Source organism: Coccinella septempunctata, chromosome 7, assembly GCF_907165205.1.
Source record: "Coccinella septempunctata chromosome 7, icCocSept1.1, whole genome shotgun sequence".
In the NCBI taxonomy this organism is placed as follows: Eukaryota; Metazoa; Arthropoda; class Insecta; order Coleoptera; family Coccinellidae; genus Coccinella; species Coccinella septempunctata.
This window is the reverse complement of record NC_058195.1, coordinates 10,374,298-10,400,593: the sequence shown is the minus strand read 5'-3', so window position 1 is coordinate 10,400,593 and position 26,296 is coordinate 10,374,298. Positions and strand designations below refer to the sequence as shown.

The 26,296-nt window shown below is 34.8% G+C and overlaps 4 protein-coding genes across 5 annotated transcripts; 2 read left to right on the top strand and 2 right to left on the bottom strand.

The window, feature by feature from the left end:
• The first annotated feature begins 1,125 nt into the window (after positions 1-1,125).
• On the top strand, positions 1,126-12,737 carry LOC123316770 (putative inorganic phosphate cotransporter). 2 transcript variants are annotated; one of them, XM_044902990.1, is made up of 7 exons: positions 1,126-1,317; positions 5,615-5,805; positions 9,144-9,392; positions 9,466-9,565; positions 9,658-9,846; positions 11,151-11,746; positions 12,179-12,737. In XM_044902990.1, exons 1-7 carry the CDS (start codon positions 1,284-1,286, stop codon positions 12,368-12,370), a joined length of 1,551 nt encoding a protein of 516 aa, XP_044758925.1. In that variant the 5' UTR covers positions 1,126-1,283; the 3' UTR covers positions 12,371-12,737. The 2 variants fall into 2 exon arrangements, with proteins under 2 accessions (XP_044758925.1, XP_044758924.1); XM_044902989.1 differs by lacking the exon at positions 1,126-1,317 and adding an exon at positions 5,298-5,458.
• A 383-nt stretch (positions 12,738-13,120) lies between these two features.
• Positions 13,121-23,250, top strand: LOC123316751 (serine/threonine-protein kinase atr). The gene is made up of 22 exons (XM_044902967.1): positions 13,121-15,093; positions 15,147-15,713; positions 15,894-16,574; positions 16,696-17,543; positions 17,605-17,713; positions 17,771-18,006; positions 18,061-18,286; positions 18,341-18,526; positions 18,578-18,721; positions 18,783-18,953; positions 19,005-19,239; positions 19,302-19,549; positions 19,600-19,961; positions 20,017-20,146; positions 20,710-21,054; positions 21,119-21,396; positions 21,448-21,660; positions 21,876-22,105; positions 22,159-22,310; positions 22,366-22,525; positions 22,579-22,817; positions 22,967-23,250. The coding sequence occupies exons 1-22, from the start codon at positions 13,291-13,293 to the stop codon at positions 23,141-23,143; spliced, it is 7,740 nt and encodes a 2,579-aa protein (XP_044758902.1). The 5' UTR covers positions 13,121-13,290; the 3' UTR covers positions 23,144-23,250.
• Positions 23,251-23,413: 163 nt separating this feature from the next.
• On the bottom strand, positions 23,414-24,898 carry LOC123316604 (GTPase Era, mitochondrial). The gene is made up of 6 exons (XM_044902768.1): positions 24,597-24,898; positions 24,421-24,545; positions 24,192-24,366; positions 23,965-24,136; positions 23,708-23,911; positions 23,414-23,633 (listed from the first exon to the last, which is right to left on the bottom strand). The coding sequence occupies exons 1-6, from the start codon at positions 24,792-24,794 to the stop codon at positions 23,452-23,454; spliced, it is 1,056 nt and encodes a 351-aa protein (XP_044758703.1). The 5' UTR covers positions 24,795-24,898; the 3' UTR covers positions 23,414-23,451.
• Positions 24,899-24,969: 71 nt separating this feature from the next.
• LOC123316605 (RNA polymerase II transcriptional coactivator) lies at positions 24,970-25,506 on the bottom strand. The gene is made up of 2 exons (XM_044902770.1): positions 25,345-25,506; positions 24,970-25,287 (listed from the first exon to the last, which is right to left on the bottom strand). Exons 1-2 carry the CDS (start codon positions 25,399-25,401, stop codon positions 25,045-25,047), a joined length of 300 nt encoding a protein of 99 aa, XP_044758705.1. The 5' UTR covers positions 25,402-25,506; the 3' UTR covers positions 24,970-25,044.
• Positions 25,507-26,296: the final 790 nt, after the last annotated feature.

Sequence of the window (26,296 nt, the reverse complement as noted above, 5' to 3'; positions counted from 1 at the left end):
GGTACATTTCTACGATCCATAAACAATCGATGGAATGGCGACACTCTGGTTCTCCAAGTCCTAAGAAGAAGTCCAAAAATCTGCTGGAAGAGTTCTTGCTTCAGGTTTTTGGGATTGGCATGGATTAATCATGATTGATTTTTTGGATAAGGATAGAACAATAACCAGAGATTACTATTCGACATTACTGACTACTCTACGGGAAAAATTAAAAAGAAAATAAGCGGAAAGCTATCCGAAGGTGTTTTGTTTTTGATGGACAACGCCCCTGCACACAAATCTCATGTTGCCATGCAAAAAATTCGTGATTTAGGGTTTGAATTACTAAAACATCCCCCTTGTTCACCAGATTTGGATCCATCCGACTATCATCTCTTTCCTCAACTGAAAAAAAGATTAAAAGGTCGTAAATTTTCTTCCAACGAGGAGGTTATAAAAGCTGTGGAGGTCTGGTTTGCAGAGCAAGAAGAACCATTTGTTTTTGAAAGGTCTAGAGACGTTGCAGGTTCGCTGTAATAAATGTATCCAATTGAGACGAGACTATGTTGAGTAATAAAATATTTTGACATTGAAATTTCGTTTGGTTCTATAGTAGGCTTAGAATTTTTAAATATATCCTCGTACCATTCGAAAAATTTAAATATCTTGAAAAAAATATAGTCAAATTTTCACCCTGGGATTTTTCCAAATGCTTGCGCAAATCATTCATATATACACCTGTAGGTGTTAAGATTATTACAAAGAATCGATTATTTGAGATTTATTGCTCTCTTCGAAATGATTCCTATTGAAAATAGACGTGTCGCCTCTTAACATCTTACTATTTTTCCTAGAGATCTTCAGGAGTTACCTAACCAATAAATACACTGCAGACATCGTTGAAATTCCTTTAGCTTCCCCATATGCGACCGCGGAAGAAAGAACGAGTTTTTTCCAGTTTCTAGAATTTTCCACGTTCTTGCTGCTGCAACCCCGTTGAGCCCAAACCCTTGATCCTTATCAGGAAGTAGCTCTTCGGTTTCTACCGCCGTTTCTCTAATCAACTTGCCGCGTCATTTGTAGTGGGACACCTCAAAATCATTGTTTACGGTCAGGTAAAGACAGTTATCCCACCTTATCGGAGTACCATGGCCATTCATTATGATATACTCGATACCATAACAAACTCAGTCTGTCATGGGGCTTGAAAGCGTGTGTGTGATCGCATATACCTTTCAGACGTCATAAGAGAAAGGTTACACCCTGTTCCGTGTTTGGTTTTCAGTGTATTCTTCCCGAAAAGTATGTTAACCGGTTGGAGACTGACCGTTTCTAAACGTGAGTGAGCCACTTTTTCCACTTTATATCAGATTGATTGCGTTTTTTCGATCTCTACTCGGTGTGGCCTCAAAAATGAATTTATAAGCTGTTGGACCTATGCCACACTTTTTCAAGGATCATTATCAGTTTTTGAAGCTGAATAACACGTAACAGCGAAGGTTTTTCCATTTTCACGGTGAAGTTTGTGCGTGATTTGAATTTTCAAATGGAGTTTCATGCGCCTTGGTTTGCGCGAGCATGTTAACCTTCCGTTTATACGAGGGATCTGAATTATTGAAATTGTTGATGGTACGTAAGTTCTGGAATACACCAACAAAAAAATCAAATGATTTTCGTACATGTTCATTTGTGAACTCAATTTCTAACAACCCTCTGAAAATGTTTACTCCTGAGGAGTGCAAAATGGAACAAATTGCATTATTTCTCCTGTGATTATCATCGTTATGTTTTGAGACAAATGGACTTTATTTTTCTTCGGTTAAATAATTATCCCAATGATGATTCTCCTAGTTTTCTCTTCATTAGAACTTGGTAATGGATGAGATTTCAGAATATTTGTCTCGAGTATGAAAAACCATGTGGAATTTGGCTCAATTTATCGAATAAGGGTTCAAATTTTCAATTGCTGCAATGAAATAATCTGACAAACGAATGAACAAAATAGGAAAAATTAAAAGTATCTATCCAATAGATAGAACTAATAGAAATTATTCTCTGATTGGGCATATAATATCTCATTTTCCTCATATTACTATATTCAATCTCTCTACAACTTCTCGTAAATTCGATTCCGAATGCGAATGCTATTCGTGTAGTTGTATTTTTGGAGGCATTCTACCACAGGCTCAAGAAAAAAAACAAATGTTTTACTACTCAGGGTACCAGGTACTCAATCTCTTATTCTCCTCATACAACGCCAACTTAAATCGAAAATACTTGAGCAAATTAATGATCAAGAATGTTTCTCCCAAAAATGGGATGTATTTCTACGTAAACGCGGACAAAGCGTATGAAATTCACAGAAAGCAAGAAATCTATTTTCTCAATATCCAAATACTCTCATTGGTTATTAAAATTATTGTTTCTCAGATAAATCACCATTTAAACCATCAACTCAGGAATTGTGAATCAATTTGCATGAATTCATGTATGCCAGGAATTTAAACTTTATATTCCATTCAAATGAGCACAATCTTCATGAGATTCAATTTTTGCTACAATGAAAATTGAATTTTTATTGCTCCACCGTAGCCTAGACCTGCCAATCGATAAAAATCGAATAATATCGTCGAATATAAAGTTTCTGTTTGTGGCATTGCTCGCTGATGATTGATCAAGTTATAGATTTTTCAATCTCTGTATATTTCACACTCAAAAGTGGTCTCCTTAATTTTCAATATTAGTTCAAATGTACTTAGAATATAAGCCTTCTGATAAATATAATAAATTTAAATATTCATAAGACATTTCATCTAAAAATCAACTCCTTATCTCCATGAGGTTGAACAACCAAGATTATTTTTTATGAAATATTGACGTTGCATTATTATGTAGTAAACCTCAAATGGATTCAAACGATGATATGGGATAAACCACGAAGTGATAAAATATAACCGTTGATTTTAGATAACTGCGAAGAATGCCATATAAAAAATAATTAATTTGCTTATTGTTGATCGAAGATATAGAAAGAAGCTAGTGTGTTTGGTTTTTCAATCACAAAATGGTAGATCAAAATCCAATATTCCATTTTTTTTTCAATTCTGATTATAGGAATGGTTAATGGGATATTGAACTTTTCAATTCAATACCATCTTTGGCAGAATGCTCGAACAGTACAATCGAATAATATTGTCATGAAACTAATATAATGCACTTGCTCTGTATAAATTGAGTACGAAGTCAAAATTCATAAGTTTATCTTACGTAAAGAGGTCAATACTGCAGACCATTTACATCTCTAAAAGTGAAGAAAACCTTGCGAAATACCATATGATAAATACCAATACGTCCTCTGCATTCTAATCGGTTTTGGTTGCAAAAATGAACGTGTGGTTATGTGATGTTAAAATTTTGTGCACAACTAACTCCTTAATCGCAAATCAATGGGTTGCACCTATTATTTGATTTATTTGAGGATTACATCAACCGAATATTGTTTTCTGATGAGATTGTTCACTAAAAAAAATTTATCAGGTCATAGGAAAGAAAAAATGGGAAAAATAATAAACAGACTGGAATTATGTTGTAAACGTGTGGCAGAGGGAAAACTATGTCATCTACAACCAATCGCAGACTATAAGAATATCTTTCACTCTGGATAATTTGATCTTTTAAGCCATTGATTAGATATACGAGTATTGCTATTTAAATGAAAATGGGAAAATAAACTGCGAAGAAAGGATAATATAAGCTGAGGTTGGATAAACAGGAAAATTCCAAAAACTGTTGATATAAAACATAAACAAGGATTAGAGCATAATCATTGTCGAAAACTGCTAGATAATGACGAAAAATAAATAGATGATTATTGAGGGAAGTATTAATTTTATAAAGAAGAACTTACAAATAAGCTGAAGATTCCTGAAGATTAATATTTTTACATATTAATGAGTCATCAATATGATACCTATGAATTATGAAATTCCTGAGTCTTTCGAGAGTAGGAAGAATCTATTCTTTCGAAAACTATTTTGGTTTTCTCATTTCTGATAGTTTCAATCCCAGCATTTGGAACATGCGATGCTGCGATAGTAGAAAATACCCAAATCCTAATTTATTTCCTGAATAAAACACGTGCATTGATTTGATGAATTGATAATGAGATAAGTTACCCAACTGAAGCATTTGCAAACTTAATCTTTAATAGAATATTATTTGAATAGTTCATTCACATTCCACATTTTTGATGATCTAGATATGACCAATTCAAAATCAAGTTCGAACTTATTATTTGCTGTATCATCTGAATTCTCGAAAATGATACCTACATTTTTGCCTAATATTGTGATGAAATCCCTCATACACTACACGTTTTTCACTTTAACAATATTATATCTACAATATAGTCAATAGTTCATTCTAATTTCTATGTTTTCAATCTATGTTTAAACAAAATGCAGTACCAAACTCAGATTAAAAGGCAAATACAAGGTCAGCATCCTGTATAGTGAATTTAATCCACGCATTGTTATCAGATAGTCTATAATATTTACCTACTGCAGAATCGCAATGCTCAAATGAAGTGTTAAACATCAATTCAATTGTCCATTGGCAAAAAATTTATCGACAGACAATTATTTATGATTGAGCATTCTTAACCTACGCTGTCTCATGGTTATTTGTTTTCTTGAGTAAATATTTAGCGTGAATACGAGCGTATTTATAAAATCGAGGATCAAAAACATTTTGATATGATGTACTGGTGGTTTGCTGAAGTTGAGATGTTGAAAAGTTTAGGGATAACGACGAATCATAATTGGGGATACTCTAATTGAACAAAAGAAAAAAGGCTGTTGAATATATAATAAATACTGTCTTTCATAACTGTTTTTCGAAAATAGGGATATAAATTTGTACCTTCATTCGATGGAGGAACAACACTGAAACACAAACCCAAACAAAAGCGGTTTTGAATTTTTTTTTTCATGTATAATTTCCGAGCATGAAATTAAAGATCATCACAGAATAAAGTGCACTGAACTGAAAAACAATATACCACGAAATCAAAGTGACTAAACCTTCATCTGCCAATTAAAAATGAAAAAATTCAACTACCGAAAATTTCGATAACATCCTGAATAGTGGAAAAATACTGATCTTCATTGATAGTAAACTATTTCGCATGCATCTGGTTGACGTTATCGAGAAATCTACGAGGATTCTCTCAGATTACAGATCTACTTGGAAATCATTAACCTTTCATATTATTCATTTCATCCAAGGTCCATAATCCATGCTAATTTGAATGGTTATCATTTTTTGTGATTATATAGATTCCGTATAAAAACAATCTTCCGAACAATTTCCTATTATTATGTAGAAAATCCATCAGAGCATAGTGAATCCTCTCAAACATCGAAAATGTTCGCCAAAAAAATTCTTCACAATCTGAAGGTTTCCAGTCATAAAAAAAATTGTAAGCACCTGAAAACAAACACATAAGAAAACCCAAAAATACTTTGGGGTGTCACAATTTTCAATTTTCTTGTTTGGTTTCATTTCTTTTAGTTGTTCTGTTAAGGGGTATCTTCTAAAAGCAGGATTTTAATTATATGTACCACTTTTTTTCTAGTATTCATAATCCCTCAGCGGTATGTCTTGGGAATTATGGGATTTTTGGCGATAGTCAACGCCTACACTATGAGAGTGACTTTAAACATTGCGATAACGGAAATGGTGATTCCTGTGAATGAATCAATTCATCCAGATCCTGAAGCTTGTGTCGTGGAAGATGACAGCTCTAGTCATAGTGATAAGCCACTGGTAAGTAACCAAAACCATGTACTATCACAAGAAATACCCCATAACATTTTAGTTCTAAGTGCAATTAAATAGGCCCAAATCTATTAGAATACATCTGTGAAGATATAACAAAAATATCTGAAAAGTTTTATCATTTTTGGTGCACCTACTCAAGATCAAAAAGAGATAAAATTCTTTATCTTTTGCGGAATCATCTTGTGTATTAAAAATCTTTTCGACTCATCACATAAAACTGCTGCAAATATTATTTTAGCGTTCACCGACAAGTTCACACACCTAAAATTTTTCAGTGGGGATTGATTTTATGTTTTCTTCTTCATATAATATAAAGCCTTATGTTGTTCCCATTTTTTTTTATATTCAAACTTGTTTCCATAAATTCACCGGCCTGGGGCAAGTCCGTAAAATAATATTCCCTTTTTAATAAAGGAATTTCGATGTAAATCGATTCAGTAGCCGAATCACACTGACGAATTCTTCAAACAACATGTAATAATGCATGAAGTTCCTAAATCTGGTTGTTAACCGCAGTAGGTACAAGCTGATAAAAACGATGGATGCCTTCTTGGGTCCAAACTCGTCTACTGATTCCCAAAATCGATTGAGTGAACCTGTTCCGATCAATAAATGGATGCAATTTGTCTGGACCACGAGCAGATCAACAACTTTTAAGATACCCGCATCGCATTATCCGGCTAAAATTTCATCAATGTGACAGGTCAGTCGGTACCTGATGCTGTGTAACAACTGCTAAATTTTCTTCAGAAAAGGCTCATTTGAATGAAGTGTTGACAGTTTCCTAGCGAATCCAAATTTTGCATTTAATCTTATCATAATATTTTGCAGTTGTGTCATGGTGGAACTTCATCGAATTGTTTAGATAAAACAATCGATATGGAAGTTGATTTGAACTTGATAATTTCGATCAGTACTTTATCTGTATTGATTAATTCATGCATCAAGGATTATGGATAATATACTGCTCTACAAAAGTTGCGAAATTTTGAAACTGCCAAAAAGTTTCCTTGTTTGCGAATATAAGGAATTTAAATTATCCAGAAAATCTGGGTTTGAATTTAACATGATGATCCGTTGCCTTTTCATCAGTCTTCAATCAACGTAGATTTCATCATGTTTTCCTAGAAGACGCAGAATACACATCGACAACTTCTGCGAACACCTATGTCATCATCAAGAAGTCTCAAAAAGAGACCACCAAGATCGCATAGATGGAAATACTGCATTTAAACAGCATCTTTCAATATTTCATGGCACTCCATACGTTAATGTGATTCTAAACGTGTATCATTATCGATTAACTTTCTTGCAAATTGGGCTGTGGTTTTTCCGAACCTGTCGCCTAGAGCTATAAGAAACGCTATTGCGGCGAATGCAAATTAGGATACCTAAGAAATAGGTTTAGAGAAGAATGGAATGCTCAGTAGAACGCCCACGTAGTGATTAATTCCTTCACGAAAAAAAGTTGCGAGCCGACCAGCTTATCCAAGAACTGGTCAGGCTTGATGACGGATCTGTTTTGACATCAGCCATTGTGAATGCTTGAACGTGGTTGTATTTTTCTACAGCTGTCACGAAAATGAAGGTAAACTAACTTCACCTTCACCTTCACTCACCTGAAGATGCTACACCGTGATAGCGAAACACATGTAGTGGTTAAATAACTCATTTCAGTGAGAATCATGTTATTCAGTTCAACATGAATTTAGTCGCAAAAAACGTAATGCAAACTCTTTCTAATATGCTGGGGCTAGGAAATAAAGGGGTTCAAGTGAATTTCTTGTAGTTCTGAAATCATTAGCTTTATAATAGTTGATTTGAAATCCGAAAACCCAGAATTAAGTTTGAAAATTATACAAGATGATTCATTGGTAAATGGGTGGAGGCTATGGGCAGATAGAGGAGACTGAGGTGAATTAGAATATAACCTATATCTATTGAAAGGGAGTGTCTCTCTTTGTTACCAACATATAGAGTGTTTTATTGATTTCGTCAATTTCTTCACTTACCCATAACTTTCTAACCCTCCTTTATATTTTGATGATTTTTTCACATGTACCTATTCTCTGCAACAACTATTTCATACTGACATAGGAACTGAATTTTTGCTAGTCCGGTCTATAGGAAAAAATCAGAAATATGGTTCAACCCAAAAAGACACCCTGTATTTCTACATTTCTTAAGTTTGATAGGACATCCGAAAAGAAGAGGAAAACTAAGGTATTTCTCGTACTTCTGCGTGCGATTCAAAAAATTCTCAATATCTAAAACTAGTCAAATCTGAATATTCAGACAACACCATCTTGAATTTTTTGGGTCACAAGCTTGAAATACTATGAAAGCAGATGTTTATATCAGGAGAAATCTGTCATGATTTTAATTAATTAGGTATATCATCACTAAAAGCGATAATATCGAACATAACATATAACATTCATTCATTAGACATCCAAATTGAAAATATACTATTATACTAATATATTAGTATATTTTCAGCACAGCTCATTATGAAAACTTAAAATGGCTATATCTTTTATCAGGGTTGAATCGGAAAAAAATGGTATAGGACAAAAGTGTTTTCTTGTATTGTCTATAGACAATAGAATGAGTCCTGCAAAAACATAACATCCTTATGGAAAAAAACCTTTGAAGCAGAGAAAACACTTTTGTCATATACCATTTTTTTCCGATTCAACCCTGATAAAAGATATAGCCATTTTAAGTTTTCATAATGAGCTGTGCTACCCCTGGAGGAACAAAATTCCCTTCAGAATAACAAGCTAAATCTATGACACTACACATCTTTGGATCTTCTGAACAGAGTTGTATTCAGCCAAAGTACCCAATTTTTCAAACTTCACAGATACTTTTCAATTTTTGAACATCAAATCATTCAAAACGGCGCAATATACGAGAAAAAATATTCAAGTATTCATTAGATAGTGTCCAATTATTATTATTCGTATACATAGAATAAAAATGAATCACCATGAAAGAAATATCTTCGCAGGTGAATTTCAAAGATTGTAGCGGTGAGTGCTATCGAAAATGCTAATGAAATATCGACAAGGGAACATTGAGAAATGGCTTGCATGCGCTTCAAGTGAATAAACTTTTAAGGAATCGTTAATTGAGCACAAGAGTCTATGGGACACGTCAAGGCCATCAGGAATTGTATTGGCTTTTAATATCCTCATCTCCATAGATGATGCAAGAGCAATAAGCAATATATTTCTTGCTTTGTCTTTTCGTAAACGGGAAACATTCGTTATGCCATTTAAGGAGTGAATGCAAACTCTCATCGTTTTTTTAATTTTCAGCATCCAGAACATTTGTACCCATGGGATCGGGAGACCCAGGGAATTATACTGAGTTCTTTTTACTGGGGGTACCTGATAACTCACCTTCCTGGCGGTATCTTGGCGGAGAGATTCGGTGGAAAATATACTCTTGGATTAGGAATACTATCTACCGCAGTCTTCACCCTTATAACCCCAACTGTGATACATCTCAGTGATGGGAAATGGCAGGTCTTAGTGGCTTTAAGAGTCATAGAAGGCCTTGGAGAAGTAAGTGGAAAACGCCATGTTTCGTTGAGAAACTTTTTTTTGAAAATAAATTGTTACCAACACTTTTTTCTAGGGTACCACATATCCTGCCATAAATACACTACTTGCCCAATGGGTTCCACTTCATGAACGCGCGAAAATTGGTTCATTGGTGTACGCTGGGGGTCAAATCGGTAAGTGAGGCCACAAAAAATAGTTAAGAAGAATCCAATACTTGCTACTCTTTCTGGGACTAAAATATTGATTTTTCCATTTTTTGCAACAGGAACTGTACTGAGTAACTTAGTTAGTGGGGCTTTAATTCAGGCAACGAACGATTGGTCTTCAGTTTTCTACGTATTTGGAGGTATTGGAGTCTTATGGTTCGTCCTTTTTACTTTGATATGCTATTCCACGCCCGAAGATCATCCTTTTATAAGTGACGAAGAAAAAAGCTACCTCAAGAAAGAACTCGGTAAGAACACCTTCATAATTAAGAAGTGGTCTTCTAAGGAATTTCTGGGGATTGGTCTTTATCTTTTCATGTAACCCGTAACATCGGATTATCATCTAACAACCAACTAGTTTCATAGTTAATCAATTCCAAAGTCTAGAGCTTCTTTTAGATCCTATTCAAATAGTATAGGAGTGAAAGAAGCTCAGTGCAAGACTATCTTGCTGATACCACATACCTACCCTACAGGTAAAAATTCTGAATTCAGTCTACCAGATATCAGGACATTTACACTTATCACAAGCAGAATTTTCAAACTGAAATGTATAGGTACAGCGAACATTTTAAATCATAAATGTGTTCCAATTTTTTTTCTCAAAAAATATCAGATTCGTTTCAGATGATAATCTATATTATACCCTATTGCAATCTTGAAGCTATCAAGCAATCGAAATTTATTTCAATTATCGTCAAGATATGGTAAAGCCATACAACCCAAAAATTCTTCGATATTCGAACAAAATTGCTCAGAGTAAAAGCAGAAATTTCTAATAATTTCCAGTCATATGTTTAAAATGAACTGTCTTCGCACTTTCCAGAAAATTAATTCATGATTATGTCAGTCCATTTCCAACATATAGTATGTAATTTGTGACTTGACTCTCAATTTGAAATGGCGCTTGGGCGTATGACTTCGCAATTACTTAAAGCCTGCAGCTCTCTCTGACGACAATATTAATTTGTTGCGAGAGCAATAATTCTACAACTACAAAAAAAATCTTTCAGCAATCTTCGAAAGGCAAACATATAGTTTATTAGTTCACCGACCCAGATCAATCTAGATGGCAGGAAGCGAATTTATTGACATAATGATATACTTAGCTACCTACCACATCTATTACATCAGCTGTATCTTCCTTTATTCCCTGTTATTATTTCAAAAGTTACGCCATTCTTGAAATCAGAAGAGGGTGGAGTAAAATACTATTAATTTTATGAAAGATTGCTTTGAATTTCGATCTATTCATTCACTGATAAATAAAATTTACAGATAACGTGATGAAGGTTTTAGCGGCATGCAGACAGGAATTGAATTCTGAAAAAAGTACCACCCAGAGCAGGATTCGAACCTACGATCCCCTGATTACCGGTCAGGTACTCTCCCAACTGAGCTACCCAGGCTGGTAATCAGGGAGTCGTTGGTTCGAATCCTGCTCTGGGTGGTACTTTTTTCAGAATTCAATTCCTGTCTGCATGCCACTGAAACCTTCATTACACATTACACAAAATACTTCAGACACTAAAACTATCATCACAATTCACAGATAACGTTTCCAAAGAAAAACTACCAATACCTTGGGTCGCCATCCTGACATCCATACCTTTATGGGCTCTGGTTTGTGCCCAAGTTGGCCACGATTGGGGCTTTTACACTATGGTAACAGATCTTCCTACCTATTTCAAAGATGTGCTGAAATCTAACATTGGGGAAAACGGCGTTTGGTCATCACTGCCATACATTGTCATGTGGACTGTGTCCATGGTCTCTGGTTATCTCTGCGATTGGCTCATCAGGAAGAACTATATGACTGTGACTTTCTCCAGAAAATTCTTCACCACGTTAGGTGAGTGCGTTCATATGGAGTGGAAAAAATATGACTTTTATCGGATTGCTCTTGCAGCTTCTGTTGGTCCTGCAATCTTCCTGGTCCTCGCTTCTTACTCTGGATGTGACAGAGTCCTATCTGTATCGATGTTCACAATAGGAATGGGTTTCATGGGAACCTTCTACTGTGGAATGAAAGTGAATGCGTTGGATCTTTCTCCCAACTTTGCTGGGACTCTGATGGCTATCGTTAATGGGGTTGGGGCCATTACTGGAATTATATCGCCATACATAGCTGGTTCCTTAACAGCAAATGTGAGTATTGTCGACATTGAACAGTGTCATTCTTTCTTAACCTCATCCAGAATTAGGTATACCGAGAAATACAAAATTTTATCTTGAAATCAATTCTCATGGAGTATGCTATCCAAGATGACCTGAAATATTGTTTTTGTCATTTTCTGTTAGACCGGAAGTCAGGATGATCACAAAGATGATCATAGCTACTTGCCAGTTAACGTAGAAGCGAAGATTATAGCTAAGATCTTTGGTTAGAAAGATGAAATTTTCAGGAACTGTTACTGAAGGCATGTTAATGTAAGTTTTTCGCTGTGATCTGATCAAATTGATGCTGGATGAGAATTGTTTGGACATTGAAGACATTGAAGAATGCTCACACCACATTTTCTGCAATTTTATTGCGTCTTGGCCGTCTTGCCTGTTATTATTATTCGATTTTTTTTGCAGCATACTAAAGCTGAGTGGAGAATTGTATTCTGGATAAGTTTCGCCATTTTCAATGTGACCAATTTGATCTACCTATTTTTTGCCAGTGGTGAAGAACAGTGGTGGAACAATCCAAAAAGAAACGCAGTAGACAACGCAGAAAAAGGAGAAAATAGTATTCCTATGGAATCTAAAAACGAGCAGATTCAATGAATTTCACAAGTGTTGTAAAGCAGCGATTATTTATTTATACACGCGAGGTTTTATCGTACATCCCCATAATCATCCCTCATCAAATCCAGTGTTTGTGATATGTTTTCATCTATTTATAACTTTTATAAGTTCAAATTTCGACTAGTTTTGTTTCTCATGACTTCATAACTTTTGAATATTAAATTTTTTTGTGTACTTCGGACTGAAAATCTCATATTTGAGATTGGAAATCTATAAATCTGTACTCCTACAGTATTGTCCAATGTGATCTTTTTCAATCGAAATAAGTATGAATGTATTAGTTTATTATTTGTATGTAATTTAATAAAATGTATATTAGGAATTAAATAACGACAATAACGTTAAACTTGTTTTATTTGTTTAGTAACCCAAGAAAGCATTTAGAAAATCTGCGGCAAAATACTTATTATAATATCAAAAATGATAATAATTATAACACTAATTATTCGCTTCATATCTTCACCGGAATAGCGGAGAGAAAGAAATGGCAGTAAATGAGCAGGTGGAAAATAATTGTGAGCATTATATCTTGCAAAATCGTTCAAATTTAAAATTCAGGCGCCTTTTTAGGCGAATCGTTTATTTTTATGCTCTGTAATGGTTATCTGTTATCCCCATTCAGGAATACCAATCCATGTTTTCATAAAAAAAATGTTTTGCTATTCCACAGATTGCCACAGAGGAACTGTAGAGAAGATGACAGTAGTTCTGAATTCACAGCGGGAAATCGAATTTGTAATTAACCTAATTTGAAACGTCGAAAATTCAAAATAAGGTGATTGAAAAAATGTGAAAAATTGCTTTGTTGGAGGCTTGACGTTGCTCCGAAAATGAATGAAGGAAAACCTATTGCATGAAGGAAATCTAGTTAAGTGTGATAAGTATTAAAATTTGAAAGAATGTCTTCTATAGAGGAGACAATCCTTGCTTTTCCATCTTGGAAATTGCTAAACGACACGATGATAATGCCCGATGTCTTCAAGAAAGAAGAGTCTGTAACTAGACTTGTATCCATCATAAAATCGAGTGTGTTCGAAAATACATTCGTACACGAAAAGGATCCTTCCCTTTCTTACACCGAGTACCAAGAAATAGCTAACATGTATAAGTCTTTCACAACCTGGATATTGGGTAGATTTTTTTATGCAATGAGTGGCCGCAAACTTAACAGAATACACGAGTCTCTAATAGATGTCCAGAAATATATTTTGTTGCAGTTGTCAAAGACACAACCAAATATTTATCGGGATATCACAATAGAATATGGGAAGGCACTCACTACATTGAAAAACTTCTATTTGGGAGAAAGTAACAATGAAAAAGAAATCTTACAGGTCTTTATACCTTCTGAACATGATGCACTCAAGAACAAAATAGATTTGAGTCCCATTTATGTAGAAATCACATCGAGAACTACTTGCATCAATCTGTTAAATAACATAACGCAAATTATTCAACCTATTCTGGTTGATTGTTTTATGTTTTATAATTTTGGTGAGGAAATAGAAAGGATTTTGAACAACTATCTATCAATATTGAATAAAGGAACTATAAGTTTAAAACTGAGCATTTTAATATCATATGGTATGATTGTTGAACAACTGAATATACACAAAAGTTTCTGCAGAAACATCGAGATCATATTACAGAAGTTTTATTTGTATTTTGAAAATATAATCTGTAGTGTTTGTGATGGAACTATAAGTCTTGATGAAGTTCAGTACTCGTCCTTAGAAAATGTGATGGTAAGAGTTTATAACAATTTTGAGTTCATCAAGAATGGAAATTTTAAATGTAAAAGATTAACACTTTCATTATATACCAAAATGTTCAAGAAATCATGGAAATACAATATTTCAGATGAATTTTTGGATATCATAGTGCCTCATATCCAGAATTTAGACATAAATATTGGGGAAAACTATGAAGATTTCCTCATAGAACATTTAAGTACATTGAACTTCTTCAAAATATGTATATTGAAAAATAGATGGAAGAACGATATATTGAAACACTGTTCTCAACTCAAATGTGGAAAAGAAATAAAAGTTTATGAACACAATGTGAGCAAGGAGTGGGGCATATTCTGTGAAATATTCCTGAGAAAATTGGAAGAAAGCCATCAACCATTTATTGAATATTTAGAGTTTTTCAATAAGCTATTTACGTTACTCCTTGAAATTACCATGGAAGTACAGAATTTCCTTATAGATGAAAAATCTGTTATTGATGCTACATTGGTTTTTTTCAAAGAGGGTCCTGTTTTCTACAATTTTGTGAAGAAATTGAGTGAGTCAATTGACGATAATGTTGGAGATAAGCTTCAAGATTTGTATTGTATATTTCTTGTTAATTTCATGGTGCTCTCGAGAACGAAAAATTTAGATGTTGTTTTCACAATAATTGCTTATCCTTATTTGATACCACATATATACAGCAATGGAAAAGAAATGCCTAACCAACTCATAGGATTCAATGATAGCTTTGCTTTCAAAAAGGCTATCCAGGAATTATACGAGATAATGGGCAAAACAAATTATTCAGAAATCAAATCTTCAAAGTATCTGAGATATTTTATTGAAGTTTTGAGCTGTGGACTGTTGCAGAATTTGAATGAGAGCCACATTAATCATATTCAATTTGTATTATTGAAAATTTGTAATTTTATTCACAAGGAACAAAATGAGGTGGTTAAAATGGAAGTGAGTATGCGGCATTTCATTGTGGTTTGTTTAAGTTAACTTTACTTTTGTAGATGTTACATTCAATTCCACACATCATATCAATATTTCCAAGATCAGAATCTTATTTGAACGAGTTCTTCACTCCCAATTTAAATAATGGAACAGGGAAAATACTAAATACTGCTTTATCTCTATCAAAACACCTTTTATGTAGTTCGTATTGTGACTACATAAAAGTTATTATTTTGAATACAACGGGAAAATTAACTATTGAAATATACTGTGAAAATTGTGATACTGAGATAAGAAACTCGACTGAAAAAGGTGAAAAACTGAGTCAGTTCAAGAAACGTATTAAATCCATGGGTCCCTCCATGATTTTCAATTTTTGTCGTAACAAATTCGACATGAGCTCCTTATCCAGCGATATATTGAGGAGAAGTATGGCAGTGCTAGAAACTAGAGAAGCAGAGGCTAAGATTTGTGCCTTAAAGTTATTACCAACAGTGGCCAGACATTTACCAAATTTTATATCTGTTGATATTGTTAAAATATGGCTGGATAAATTGGAAGATTGTGATTCAAAAGTACAAGGAGTTCTGGCGAAAAATATTGGCATGATTTTGAAGAATAGTCAGGTATGAATGTATTGAGAGATGCTTGATTATACATTAACGTAAATCCTGTTCGGCATTGATTTGGGCTTTTTTTAGATATGTTTAGAATACTTTTGCTTACTAAATGTTACCGACTTGATTTCCTAATGAAAATTCTACATCTTTCACTTTGAAAAAATTTATCTCATATGATTTTTTCAGGAGAATATGGCAGTTTCTGAAAGTGTTAAAAAAGATTATTTTGATAAAGTTTTGGAAACAATCCTAGAGTTAACTAAGAAATCAATTAGATATTCGAAATTCGAATTACAAGATACCCTGCTTATATCCATAAGATCGATAATTGAGCTTCAGTACGAACACACTATTTTACCATTGTTCAAAATAATTCTATATTTGATTATGGTTCCCACATCTAAATATTTTCCTATAGCAATCAATAGACTGTATTATTTGGCAGAAACACACAACAAAACACCACAACAAATATATGTTTCCCATACAAAAGAGATTTGTGATACTTTGACCCACTTATGTGTTGTGAACCAAATGGCTCTAAATTATAGAATGAGCACTTCCCTGAAAAAGATATCGATGATCTTTGGATTTACCGTGAAAGATTTTGTTACTAAGGAGTGTCAGTATTTATTACCGTTCTTGATTGCAAAAATCAAAACTCTGCCCAGTGTCAACAAACTTATCGAGGAAATGGCTGCAATTATGGATGTTGAACTTCCTGAGCTTTTAGCCAGTAAATATGGTTATATTTTTATTCACATTTTCTTGAATCAAGAAACTAGTGGCGTTTACAAAGCTGTAATGTCGTATGTGGAAAATACCACTGGTTTAAGTGGGGAGAACCTTAGACGAAAAAACTTCAGAGTGAGTTCTTTTTCATTTGCTTTTTATATCTATATGCTTCTCATAAAATATAAGAGATCAAAAAAATCCAAATTTTTTGGTCATTTTCAACAGATTTTTTCCAACATTGATTTTATTCAAGGTCATCTTGAACAACCTACTCCTGCATTTCCATAGGAAGAATAGAGAAGTAGTTCTGGCCCTCAAACTTCTTGTTAAAGAAGATACAGAAAAAAAAACAGAAAATATTCCTGAGTACCTCCATTCGCATTTTCTTGGAGTGCTCCAATTCTTCCTGAATACACTCATTTCCGATGAGAACGATCACAAGGAAACTCTTCGAAGCTTATCAGGGATAATCAGTTTCATGGGATCCAAACATATAACACCATTGAGATTCAAAATAATTTCAATCTTGCAAACTTTCAACTATGAAAAATATCCCATTCTAGTTTCGGAGGTGTGGTTTACTTTCCTCAAATGCTGCGAGGTAGAAATGTTGGGCCCCCAATTAGCAACAATATTCAAATCGCTGCAGCCACTCATGGATCAATGTCCCAATGAAATAAACAAGATATACATGTATTTGATATGTGAAAATGAAACTAAATTCAGTGAACATATAAAGGATCTGTTTTTCATGAAGAACACAAAGGTTTCCACACAAATATCGTATAAACTGCAATCATACCTCTCGGAGATTGAAAGGTACACTTTCAAACAAAAAATTAAGTGGCTGCTGAAATACCTGACACATGAAACGATTGAAATAAGGGTGGAGGGACTGAAAGAACTGAATTTATTGTTAGAAAAAAACAGGGAGGAGTTGGACAACATGATTTTAGGCTACAATGGTCTTGATGATTCTATCGTTGAATTGATAGATATCCTGACGTCTACTTGTCGAGAGAAGGATAAACAACTGAAATTAGCTTGTGCAGAGGTTATGGGAGAATTGGGAGCTTTAGAACCTAGTCATTTACCACGGAGGTTTGTACACCTAAGACTTTTACCACTGTTGATACATAGTCGATATAATGTGTGGTTTTAGATATGTTCGTGATACTCGAGAATTTTCTTTTTTCATTTATGAAGATAATTTTGTAGTAAACGCTTTGAACGAATTGATCAAAGCACTTCAGGCCGAAACTAACGCTGTGGTAAGTTTCCCTCCACTTTGATTCTTTTAGATATTCCAATCGAATAGTTCTTTTCAGAACATGGATCGTACGGCCTTAGCTATCCAGGAGATCTTGAAAACATACCATATATCGCCAGACGAGAAAAGTAGCAAACATTCCATATGGAAACAATTCACAGAATCTCAGCAGGAACTAATGAAGCCTCTTCTATCCTCACGTTACATTTCAGCCTTGAACTCATTGAGTTTTGATTTTACTATACCGATTTTTGGATCGAATTTGGGTTCAACTTTCGAGACATGGCTTTATAAGTGAGATTTGATTGAGTAGGATTGATTTTTGATTTACCATCAATTTTTTTCCAGTTGGGCTTGCAGTCTTATTTCGAAACTACCCACTGAAAGAAGGACATTATTGGAAGGTTGTCTGCCTAGTATGAAAGAGGGGGAGAGGATTTTGATGCACTTTTTACCCCATATTCTTCTGCATAGTTTGATCGAAGGTAACTGTGAAGAAGCGGCGTATGATGAATTTCAAGCAGTGTTGAGCTCCTTCAGTACCAAACATGAATTGGATAACTCCATTGTAAGCGTAAGTTTTACTCTCATATGCGTAGGGTTCTTGTTTGTTCACTAGATATTTCAGGTGGTGGCTGTACCAATGCCTGGTGCAAGTATTGTTTCTCAGACCGTCACTCAGAAGGAGTTTTGGAAGAATCAGTGCACAAAAACTGTATTTATCCTCCTAGACTTCTTGGACAGGTGGTTGAGAGAGTGGCAATGCCTCAAAAGAGTGGCAGGAAGGAATGATCCCAACTTCAAGAAAATTAAGGTAAGGGTATCTATTTTTGCCAAGACCTTGAGTCTCATAAAATTTCTTCAGAACTTTCTGAGTCGATTTTGCAAACTGCAATTGGCAAATTGTAACTATCGATGTGGAGAATACCCCAGAGCCTTGATGTACCTTGAAGACTTCATCACAGAGAACCCGATAGAAATGGCGGAAAATCTGTCCTTCTTAGCCGAGGTTTGTTATTGGTTATCGCCCAAAGCTGCATTTACCTCAGTGAAAAATTGAAATTTTCCAGATATATGCGCAACTGGATGAGCCAGATGGCGTTGCAGGTACTATGGCCCTTCGAAATACAGAGCCATCCATTGAAGATAGGATTTTAGCACTCGAAGTCTCTGGTAAATTGGCAGATGCTGCCGCATGTTACGAAAGAATAAAACCCCCGCTAAAGCTCAGACACATTCAGGTTTGTGGAATGAGCAAAAGTGGGAGAAAAATAAATTGATTTTGTTTTTAGGGATTGATGCAATGTTATTTGGACTTGGATAACGTGAATACTGCGTTGAATTTTGTTTACGGAGCCTTAAATACCTACGATTACTATGGTAACATGCTGCTGGAAATGCAAGCCGAACCTCTGTGGAGACTAGGGAGCTTTGATCATTTAAACCAACTTTTAAAGAGACCGGAACTGGTGAACAACAAGAGTTGGGGTGTACAAATTGGGAAAGCTTTGATTCACTTCGGTAAAGGTATGTAAATGTGAATTTCTTCTTCCAAAAATCTTCATGTCCTTCAATAAATTTACTTTCAGGAGAAAGGAATGAATTTCAATGCACTCTAGAGTCTCTTAAACTGCAACAAGTTGACTCGCTTGGCGCAGCAAGTTTAGTGGAGGGCGCATATCAGCATGGCTATGGTTATATTGCCCGTTTACACTCTTTGAACGAGCTCCAACAAGTTGAGAAATGCATGCACAGCCTACTCGTTCAAAGCAATGACAACAAGTTGATTGAAAGGGTCATCAATGACTTGAAGGGGGAGTGGGAATTGAGATTGAAGGTGAACCAAAAATTTCGGTAATTTTTCAGAACTAATTGGATCCATTCCAGGTAGTACAAGAATCGGTAAGGATAATGGAACCTATCCTATGTATGAGACGGGTTGCATTGGAGCAAGGAAAGAAATTGATTGAGGAAAAATTACCTAACGCAATTCCCTATATTGATGCCCTTCTAGGAGAATGCTGGCTGTTGAGTGTCAAAACTGCAAGATCTGCTCGAGTCCATCAGCAAGCTTTTACCTACACGTTGAAAGCTGAGGAGTATGCTCCAGCTGAATTATTCATTGAGAAAGCAAGATTGCACTGGCTTAGAGAAGAGAACGAACAAGCTATGACTACCTTGAAAAGGGGTTTAGATAAACTTTTGCATGGTATCCAGAAGAATTATGATAAGTTGAGTCTGGACCAAAGGTAAGTATGATTTTTTCGAATATGTCTTGAATAGAATTGATGGTTTTTTCTTTAGAAAATTATGTGCAGAAGCAAGGTTATTGTTTGCAACATACAATGATAGTACCTCTAATGTTGAAGCAGACATTACTCTCCAAAATTACAAAGATGCTTACGAAGTCTACAAAGGATGGGAGAAAACTATGGTAAGGATATTCTTCATAATTCGAATTCAATTGAACTTTTTTCATACTGAAAAGTAATCGTTGATTCATCCAAACATACAAAGCTCAAGGTCTTGAATATATCAATCCCAATTTTAAACGAATGTACTTCTTTCTATGTAGGCCACTTTAACAAATTGTCGAAATCGTTGGTTGACTTGGTTACGGTAACTAACGATTGTTTACCGTAACCAACGGCAACCTAACGAGTTGTCATATACGTTGGTTACTGTAACCAACGATTTGACAATTATATAGATTAGGTTAGGTCTCTAATATAGGGTACTGTAACGATTTGTCAAAATCAGCTGACCCTTCTTTGCCGTGGGGCACACAAAGCTTTTTATTATCAGTGTAAAGAGTCATTTCTCAGAAAGTTATAGTCTAATCACTCTAATCTAACGTAGGGAAGAACATTTTTTCCAAAAACATGCACAAAACACAATACTCAACCAAAACAGCATGCGAATAAATGGAGGGAAAAGCTTGTGTGCCCCACATCCCATGCATCCCTATTATTATCGGAATTTTGAATGTTGTTCTAGGTTTGTTTAGGTCAGTACTATGACCGTAGATTCCAGTCTCTGCCACCGGAAGAGAGGGATTCAAAGTCTAGTGATCTCCAAATTGTGATGATCAACTATTTCGGGGGCTCCCTTCTATATGGAAGTACCTTTGTTTATCAATCTTTACCCAGACTTCTTTCTATTTGGTTTGATTATGGCACCAGGTTGCTTGATGTTACAATATCGAAAGTAAGGGAAGAAAGAAGAACGAATCTATTGAAAATGACCCATTTGATCGATAACTTCCTACAGAAATTGCCTGTTTATATCTTTTTGACGGCGTTTTCCCAACTGGTATCTAGAATATGTCATCCCCAGAAAGAGGTAAGTCGGAAGAATCCATCTTTCGTCGAATGCATATTTGAAGGTTATTTTTTAACTATTTTAGGTTTACATTGAACTGAAATCGATAATAATAAAATTGTTGTTGCATTACCCTCAACAAACGTTATGGATGTTGATCCCTATAATGAAATCGAGCTATGCCATGCGAGTTAAGAGGTGTAGCGAAATATTCAATGATCCAAAACTAAGGTCACCACCCATGATTGATCTCATCAAGGATTTCACTGCTTTGGCGGAAAAATTGATAGAACTGTGCAATAAAGACATACCGAATGATGTTTCGACTACCTCAGTGAACAGTTTGCTGAGAAGTCTACCTAGGTGAGAAAGTTCTTAGAAAAAATTGGCTTAATACGTTCGATTCGTTTGTAGGATGCTCAGTAAGGGTAACTTCAGCGAAATCATGATCCCAACGCATAAGTTCAGGAAGTTGGTTCTACCGAATCCGGATATTAAAAAGTCTGATCAGCATAATCCATTTCCCAATCAATATGTTCATATTGTAGGGATACAGGACGAAATGACGATATTAACTAGTCTTCAAAGACCAAGAAAGATAATCTTGAGAGGGAGCGACGGCAAAGGGTGAGTTAGTATGTAGCCTTTCACAACATAACCTCAATAATTTTGACAAATGTCACAATGACAATCAGGCAGTTGGAGAAAGATTTTTGTAGGTTATAAGATGAAGGACTACAACGAATAACTTTGCATTTATGATTCAATTTCTTTTTTTTTATGCAGCCCATTAATAATTTGGTCCATGATTTGAACTGAATTTTGACAATGAAACGTTTCAGTTATATTCAAATGCTGAAACCTAAGGACGATTTGAGGAAAGATTTCAGACTGATGGAATTCAATGATATTGTGAATCAATTACTGGCTCGTGATGCAGAAGCTAGGGAACGCAGACTGAATATAAGGTTATATTCAGTAGCTCCGCTGAACGAAGAGTGTGGTCTTATAGAGTGGGTACCGAATCTCCTAGGCCTTAGGCCGATACTGATGGGTCTTTATAACCAAAATGGTAACGTTTTCACTTTTGATCGGACAGAAAATTTTCACTTTTTATAATTCAAGGTCTAGGAATGAGGAATTCGGAACTCAGGGAAGTTGTCTGTGATTTAAAGGATCCCTTATCGAAGAAAAGGGATGTGTTTGTTAAAAGGTTGTTGGTTCGACATCCACCAATTCTCGGAGAATGGTTCAGGAGGAATTTTCCAGATGCTCAAGTAAATAAATAATAATTCTACTTTTATCATTGATTACTATTGTTGTGTTTAACAGAGTTGGTTGACTGCCAGGACAGCCTTTATAAGGACTACTGCAGTGATGTCAATGGTTGGTTATATTCTTGGTTTGGGTGATCGTCATGGGGAGAATATTTCTATAGATTCGACATCTGGCGACACTGTTCATGTGGATTTCAACTGTTTGTTCAATAAAGGTAAAATAGTGAATCTTGGTTAGACTCCAGATGAGTTTATTATGTTTCCTTAGGTGAATCGTTGGAGTATCCGGAGAGAGTACCTTTCAGGCTCACTCACAACATGGTGTCGGCTATGGGCCCCCTTGGCGTCGAGGGAATGTTCAGAAAATCCTGCGTTTGCACTCTTGGTGTACTGAGAACGAATACCGCGACTCTTATGTCTATTGTAACTCCATTTGTTTATGATCCTTTGGTGTCTTGGACTAGGATATCGGTTCAAGCAACAGGGGCAGAACGAACGAACGATCAGGTAAATTTATGCACGTTACAAAGATTGCTATTCAACAATGTTACTTTGCTACTTTATTTTCTCGCTCTAATTGTTTGTATTAAATTTTGCAACATTAATAACCACTACTAAGTTTTATATGAAGCTGAGATGAATTGAAATATTTTTAGGCATTCGAGAATATTAAAAACATAGAACTCAGGCTGCAAGGTGTAATTAAGTATGGAGGAAGAACGCAATCTCTTTCCCCGCTGTCTGTGGAGGGTCAGACTAATTACCTAATCAAAGAAGCAATGAGTATTGATAATTTATGCCAAATGTATTACGGCTGGGGACCGTTCTTGTGAAAATCTTTTTTTCTAATTTATACTTGTTTTCGATCATGCAACGTGTTGTTAGAGTTATATATTTTGTAATGTAATTTATAATTTTTTAAATAAATCATGTTGAATTAGTTATTCTTTCTGACAATGCCTCCCAGATGTGCTAGGAAGTATACTTTAAAATGTGATCTTATTAAAAAACTCTCTTGTTCAGCATGAAAAACACGTGGTGAGATACAAAACTAGAGCCACTTATTTTGAAGGAGGGGTCTTGAACTGAATAAATCTGATGAATCCTAGGTAATATTTTATTTACAAGTATATCCTTAAATTTATTCTTTCTTCTCTTTTCCTTTCAAAACAATTTGCAGCTTAACAAAATTTCTGAAAGTATTTTGTAATTCATCTTGACATGCAGCCGTAATCCTGTTGAGTCTTCCATCCGAACCTCCAGCAACTAATTTAGCCACTCTGTTACTCGGACATTTCACCAAAACAACACATGTTATTTTGCCTGAAATAAAGTTTATCACTTAAAAATATAGATCAGAGAGTCCCCTTTGATTCAAAAACGATTGATGAAGTTACCGTTTTCATTGACTTCAAAGAATTCCATCATAGGTTGTAAGAGATATGGAACTTCCTGTGGTAGGAAATCCAATAACTTCGCTCTTACTGTGGAGACAATGATGTCTTCATATTTTTCATTTGTGAATTTGTCTGCTGGGTATAACCATTGGGCAGGTTTTGCCTGCTTGATAAGGTATTTTTTCAAATCATCTATTCCATTACCTAAGTGAAAAAATGATATACATTGATGAACTCCAATAACACATGAAAAATACCTTCTAAAGATGACAACATGAATATTTCTTTAAAAAAAGGCCATCCCTTAATAACATCAACTTCATCTTCTTCTGCCTCCAAATTATCCTCTGATAATTTTCCTTCTAATCTGTTTTCTGTGAGTTTATGAGTTAATTCCAACAATTTCCTTTTTTGTTTTACCATGTCAATCTATAAGCACCATCAAGTGAATAAAACGTTCAATGTAAGAAGATTTATACTGAACCTTGTTCAATACCAAAAAACTTGGTTTTTTCTTCAGTTCTTCTAACATATGGAGCAATTTGATATCTAATCTGTCCCTTGTCCAAGGATTGCTTACATCATGAACTACACCAATTAAATTAGCTTGATACATGCTATTAATTCCATCTCTAACAAAGGATCTGTTCAAATCAAACCTGAAAATGAAGTGGAGTTCATCGTCGTGTTCATGAAGTATGAAAGCAGCCTACTTTTTCCATTCCTTCAACGATACAACTCCTGGTGTATCTAAAAACACTACTTGTGTATCATCCTGGGTGAAAATGGCTATTGACTTTCTTTTCGTTGTATGTACCTTAGAAGATACAGGACATACCTAGAACGAACCAGATCAGAGCCAGTTGTGAATTCATTTAATGTTGCCCACCTTTCTATCCATCAAAGAGTTTATCAATGTACTTTTACCAGCATTTGGCATTCCAATAATCGCAACTTTGAGAAGTTTAGTTTTTGGAACTTCTTCTATAGTGACTGATTCCTTACCCGCAGTTCGCAAAAATCTGAGGACCATAGGAATACTTTGAAAATTAAATGAAGGTTTGATTGATTTACCTAGAGGATTCATGGTTGTGAATTGTGTTATTTTTAGGTGGAAATTCCTTTTTTACATAAACAAATCTTTTACTAATCCATTCTGAATTTTAGGTTAGAGTATAGTATAGCACAAGTGCTGACATCTCTCGCTTGAAACGAAAATTATTTTTCGAAGGAAAACCGAACAGAGGAAAAATTAATAGTCCTTTTGTATTTTCCTATAGTTTTATTTACAAGTTACATGGTTAAATTTAGGAATTCTTAGAATAAAAACAATGAACTTAAACATTTCGCTTGATGGCTTCATCGATCTCTCCAACCATTCCCTTGAATTTTTGCCATTGCTCCATGGTCAACATTATACCCTTTTTGCCGGGTTTCAATTCACCATTTGCCTCGTAGAATTCTCTGATATTGACATACCATTTTCCCTTGAATTCGGAAAGTTTCACAAATCGGTTTTTACCTAAATCCCATGAATTTTCATCTTCCGGACTTTTCTTCTGTTTTTTAGCTGGACCTCTCTGGAAAAACAGTACATATTGAATTTTCTGAAATATCGTTCAATTACTTTCACTCACATCTTCTGGACCAGAATCGGAATCTGAAGTATCGGCTTTCTTCTTATTTTTCGGCATATTTTTATCGGAATGTAAGTGACCGCGAAATTTCTAACGTACTTCTTATGTTCGAGAGCGAATTTGTAGGTTATGAACAAAAAATGTGAGGTTAGGGGGAAAACCACAGATGTAACGCAAATCAATGAAAATTACGGAAGAAAATTCGGTTCCTGCCAATCCCAGAATAGTGTTGTATATGAATTTTCCAACAGATGGCACCACCGATACAACATGACCCGTACAAGTTTTTTAACAGTAGATTCTTGAAGTCAAAAGAAACACTTTTTTCCATTACCATTTTTTCCGATTCAGTCCTGATGAAAAGATAGCTATTTGAAGTTTTCATATGAGCATTGCCACCCTGGAAAAAAAATTACCTTCAGATCAACTAGCTGAATCTGTGACAGTGCACATCTACGGATCCTTTTCAGAGTTGTATTCAGCCCAAGTATACAATTTTTCAAATTTCACAGATACTTTTTAATTTTGGAACATATGATTACTCGAAAACAGAGCATTAAACGAAAAAATATGAAAAATACTTTTAATTCTTTTAGGAAACGTTCAAATATTCATTAGATAGCGTCTAACTTTTAGTTTCAAGAATTGGGTTCTTTGAATTTTTGGTATTTCTTTCTTGTTTCTGATAAAAAAATTGAAAATAACTTTCCAGATGCCATCCTTAGAGGGCTGTACATATATAAGTAGGGGTTGCTCAAAAAAATAAATAAATGGGAGACCTTTCTGACCTGACATAAATGAACCTTACATTTTTTCCCAACTATTATTCATTTACACCCGAATATGAATAATCGAAAACAATAACAATAAACAATAATAATAGTTGAATTCTCTCGCAAACTCCAGCGGTAATAAAACAAAAAATGTCATGTCAGACCGAAGCTGGAGAAAA